Raw genomic sequence first — 4,864 nt, forward strand, 5'->3', positions numbered from 1 at the left:
TGTGTTTTCTCGCTGTTGTTTAATTAGCTACGACACAGCGATGCGTGTCGCTTCACTGATCTCCTGATGACTGATGAAATCACTGCTGTTTGTACAGCCGAACGCTGGAGTTCCTGTGTTCCTCCTGATGAAAGATGAGCAGTGAGAGTCTGATCGCTTTATCAGCTGTATCTTTATCATCTCTCTTTTACAGACGCCATTCTACATCATGTTAATAAAAGCTGAATTCATTGCATGTGTACTGAATTTTCTTCTTCCTCTTTAATGTTGGATGAGTAGATCGCTGTGTTATAGTGGTGTGTTAATGTCATAAACATCCCTCAAAAAGACATCAAGCTTGATTTAGGCTGGTTGAAAAAGACACATTTTAAAACAAAGGATATTTTCTATATCTTTCTTTTTATTGCAAATAATGATACAAAAGATAAGCTTCTTTTAAGACGGTGGCATGTTTTACAGTTTATTTGAATGAAATAAAGAACAAGGGAAAGAAAGAAATGCTGGTGTTTTCATAGAGATGTAGCCAACAGCCTGCAGAAGTTCCAGTTGTTTCTATGACAGGTTTGATCAAGTCTCACAATTATGATCGGCTCTCAACTAGATTATCAAAAGAACATTTTTTAAAAAATTTAAAAATGGAAACATTAACAAATGATAAATAAATGAGATGGTTAAAGTTTGCACTACAACTAAATCATAATCATCTCTGGAAACATTTTATCACAAATTAGTCGTACAAAGCCCAAGTACATGATAGTATTACTTTCAAGTCAAACGAACACTAATGAATAAATTAAAGAGGTTAAGACTCCATGGCATCTGAAGGAATGTCAATCTGACCAATGGGGAGCTACGGAGGAGCCTCAGGTCAAAGGGCACTTCCTGTTTCTCCTCCACGATCTCTATAGGCACAGATGGATGAAGGCAGTTTTCACGGAAACACCAGCTCAAATATGGCAAACACGCTTAGGCACGGACTCTAGAAGCGTTCGAGTTCAGACTGTACATCTTTCCCCAGCTAACTTGCACGTACTCTGCCCAAGTTTTAAGAACCCCTCACAAATATATACAGAGGAAAATATCAGGCAAAAGGAGTCTTTACAAAAATATCATCAGTGAAGGAGGTCACAGACAGCTGCGTATAAATCCCCCAATCCAACAAAACTGAGAAGAAAAAAAAACACATACACAGTACATACTAAAATAATTATCTTGATCTGTCCTCACAGAGGATTTCTCTTCATTATATCTAGAAAAATATAATCACAACTCCAAGCAATGTAAAAAAGGCACAGTCGGGAGCCATTCCGTGAGTTTGAGTTCTTTGAAAGATCTCCAGGATTTCGAGCGAGGGTCTCAGGAGGGTCTCAGGAGGGTCTCAGGGCCGGGACAGCTGGGTGTAGACCGGTTGCTGCTGCTCCCAGTGCTGAGGGCTGTGTGGGGGAGGCACCGACGGGACGCCCGCCGTGTCCGCGATGGGGGTGTAGATGGGCCTCTGGCTGGGGCTCATGTAGCTGAAGGCGGGGTACTGGCTGTAGTAGGAGCTAGCGGGGCTCTGGTGCTCGTACTCGTACTGCGGACGGGCGGTGGAGGGGTAGGGGGAGCTGTAGTGCTGCAGGTTGAAGGTGGCGTAGCTGGCGTGCTGTGGGGATCCCTCGCTGTAGTGGCCGGGACTCAGCTGCTCCGTCTTGATCTGAGTCCTTTGCTGGGGTGGCTCGCCACTCAGCGAGTGCTTGGACATCCAGGTGTGAGCCGATCCGGCCTGAGAGCCGAGCCCGTAGCCGGAGGAGTACGCCTGGCCACTGTTGGAGACCGGGACCCCGGGGTGTCCATGAGGAGGCAGGTACTGGTCGAACTCGTTGACGTCGAACGGCTCCATGTTGGAGATGACGTCGCTGCTCAGCTCGCCGATGTCTACGGCGCCGAAGTCGATGCCCTCCTGCAGCGGACGGCCTTCGCGCTTCAAGTCCGCTTTGCTGGACGGCACATCTGTTTTGGGGGTTGTGGGAGGCGTGGGGGGACCTTGGGACTGACCTGCTTTTCAAAACGGAGACAAGAAGAAATTAAAAAAAAAGAAATGTTGTACCTGGCACACATTATGTTGCTGACGTAACCAGAAAGCTGATAAAGATACACAGCGACATTAAGAAGGCCAGATAAGATTTATGAGTTTCCCTGCAGGCGTTACATAAGCTGCTGTAGTTTGCAAGGGTACAGGACTCCAGTCAAGTCAAGTCACCTTCATTTATATAGCTCTTTTAACTATATAGATTGTTTCAAAGCAGCTTTTCAGAGATAATAGGACATTAAAGTAACAGAGATTTATTGTCCAGCTAAAGTTAGTCTTTGATTGATTCACTTCCGTTGCAAAGATCATTAGTTATTATCTTAGGGGCCGCTAACACGACACCGTTTTAACTGCAAAAACAGAAAACTTTTAAAAAGAATCCAGTAGTTGAGGCGATTAAGAAGTTGAAGTACCTGAGTGGTCTGCCGGGGAATGCACTTCGCCCATGCTGGACGCCGGAGAGTCGGCCTGCTGCAGGGCTTTGAATATGGCATTGGGAGAGATGTGCGTCTGCTCGCCGTCCTCGCCGTCGGTCTGGCCGTTCTTCACTGATTTTCTTCGCCTGGGCTGGTACTTGTAGTCGGGGTGGTCTTTCTTGTGCTGGACCCTGAGACGCTCGGCCTCCTCCACAAACGGACGCTTCTCTCCCTCATTCAGTAGTCTGCAAACATCCATTAAAATGATCAATAATCAGATTTACCTTCTCCAGTTAACAATACAAAAAACCTAAGTGTTCTTTAAATTATTATTTATTTTTTACTAAATAATATTTAGCTTTACTGAAATAAACCTGAAAACTCGAAAATGAAGCCATTTTATATCCAAAACAACATTGACATTGACCAAATATTTTTCCCGTCAACACGTTTGAACTTTCTCTACCCTAATGTGCAATGTAAAGTAAGGGTTAGTTTGCCTATTTCCAGTTAAACTCTCCTATACATTCACCTTTTCTCAAGCTTGAAAAGTGGTTTATTAGCATTATTTAGTTACTCTAATATTTACAATGCAAGCGCAAAGTTTTCCAGAGTTATTAAAATAAATAAGTATTGTTCTGACTTCTGGATTTCGGACTTTTCTAGAATCAAATAAAAAATAAATAAATGAAATGCAATGCAATGAAATGAAGTAAACTGCATCTGTTACCTCCAGAGTTTGCCGAGTGTTTTGCTGAGCTCGGCGTTGTGGAGGTGCGGATACTGGTCCGCCAGTTTCCTGCGCGCGGCTTGAGCCCAGACCATGAACGCGTTCATGGGTCTCTTGACGTGCGGTTTGCTCTTGCTGGAGCCGTTGACTCGGACAGGCATGGGCACCAGGGTCCAGTCGTACCCCTTCAGAACCTGAGACACCGCGTCTCTGATGCAAACGGGGAACTTGTCCTCCTCGTCCTTCTTAAACTCTCTCAGGTGCTGCTCCGCTCGGGTGCTCTCGCTGTCCGAGCCCGAGCCGGAGGGACACGGAGACCCGGCCGAGTCCTCGGACATGCTCGGGCTGGGCGCGTCGGACAGACTCTTGTCCTGCTCGTCGCTCATTTTCAGGTAGGAGTCGAAGAGATTCATGCAGAAGAGTGAAGAAAACTGTCGTGCAGCGGTAAAATCCTCCTGCAGGAGTTCAGGCGAGTGTGTTGAACGCGCGCGCGCTCCTGCGCAAAAGTGTCCAAAGTTCCTCAGAACTGCTCAGATCTGCGGCTCGCGGGAAAACAAACACATGCAGCACACGACATATATCACTGAGATGAGGACGACAAATCCTGCCTGAGTGTGTGTTAGTGCGTCGAGATATGGAGAGGTTCTGCTCCCTCTCTCTCCAAATCACATCACTTATATATGGATGAATGGAGGCGGAGCAGAACACGATCTCTCTCTCTCTCTCTCTCTCTCTCTCTCTCTCTCTCTCTCTCTCTCTCTCTCTCTCTCTCTCTCTCACACACACACACACACACATTATGCACAAATGCATAAACTTAGATATATGTGGTTAAAGCTAAGTGAACTGGTTTTATTCAAAACTAAAAATACTTGTCTATACACCCAAAGAAAATAATTTCGGCCAGCTGGTACAAATAACAAACTGCACATGTATGTAGTATAGTAGTATATATAGCCTAATGTGCTTTTATGTTTCTTTTATTATGTTGAAAGTATAAACTTCACCTGAAGCGCAAAATCACTCGAGATTCTGTTTTCCATCTGAAGTAAGTTTTCTGCAGTTCTCCATTTGGTACATCTAAATGCCAAATGAGTTCATAAGTGTGTGTGTGTGTGTGTGTGTGTGTGTGTGTGTGTGTGTGTGTTGAATGAATAGCAGTCACAGTCTGTTCGTTGTGTGACCGATAGGGGGCGACAGGAGTTCAGGGACTCAAACCTTCCTTCATTCAGTAGCACAGCCTACAAACAACTGAACTCCGTTTACTTCAAATCAAACTATGAACTTCGCTGAAAATGGCTTTTATCATGATCACAGTTTTTTTGTTTAAATCTCAATACAGCATAGTAATTACGGGAGCTCGAGCACCTCTGCAAAAATGTAATAGGCTTTGCATCTACAAAAACCAAAACAGCTTTGTTTGGGCTTGTTGTCACATGTTATCTTGTGCGTCAATGATGGAAATGTTCAATGTCTTTTTATAGACGAGACTTTAAAGGAATGTCTCTAACATACACAGAAATAAAAAAAGTGCATTGTAGAATCTCTCAATACTAAAAACCAATATATATATATATATATATATATATATATATATATATATTAAACTTTCATTTTATTTGATTATTGAGGGGACTTTAAACCACCCCT

The 4,864-nt window shown here is 44.0% G+C and overlaps 1 protein-coding gene across 2 annotated transcripts; it reads right to left on the bottom strand.

Moving 5' to 3' along the window:
- Nucleotides 1-405: 405 nt before the first annotated feature.
- Nucleotides 406-3,866, bottom strand: LOC308701082 (transcription factor Sox-9-A-like). Of its 2 annotated transcripts, none has more exons than XM_081383130.1 (3): nucleotides 3,215-3,866; nucleotides 2,482-2,729; nucleotides 406-2,034 (listed from the first exon to the last, which is right to left on the bottom strand). In XM_081383130.1, exons 1-3 carry the CDS (start codon nucleotides 3,625-3,627, stop codon nucleotides 1,379-1,381), a joined length of 1,317 nt encoding a protein of 438 aa, XP_081239256.1. In that variant the 5' UTR covers nucleotides 3,628-3,866; the 3' UTR covers nucleotides 406-1,378. The 2 variants fall into 2 exon arrangements, with proteins under 2 accessions (XP_081239256.1, XP_081239255.1); XM_081383129.1 differs by having other exon boundaries at nucleotides 406-2,037; nucleotides 3,215-3,865.
- Nucleotides 3,867-4,864: the final 998 nt, after the last annotated feature.

This window comes from Scardinius erythrophthalmus (genome assembly GCF_964197995.2).
Source record: "Scardinius erythrophthalmus genome assembly, chromosome: 1".
NCBI classification, from domain to species: Eukaryota; Metazoa; Chordata; class Actinopteri; order Cypriniformes; family Leuciscidae; genus Scardinius; species Scardinius erythrophthalmus.

Coding starts and splice junctions, on each gene's coding strand:
- LOC308701082 (XM_081383129.1), bottom strand. CDS start 3,627: ATGAATCTCTTCGACTCCTACCTGAAAATGAGCGACGAGCAGGACAAG. Junction 2,730..3,214: donor ACACTCGGCAAACTCTGGAG/GTAACAGATGCA, acceptor GGATGTTTGCAG/ACTACTGAATGAGGGAGAGA. Junction 2,038..2,481: donor TTCCCCGGCAGACCACTCAG/GTACTTCAACTT, acceptor CGTTTTGAAAAG/CAGGTCAGTCCCAAGGTCCC.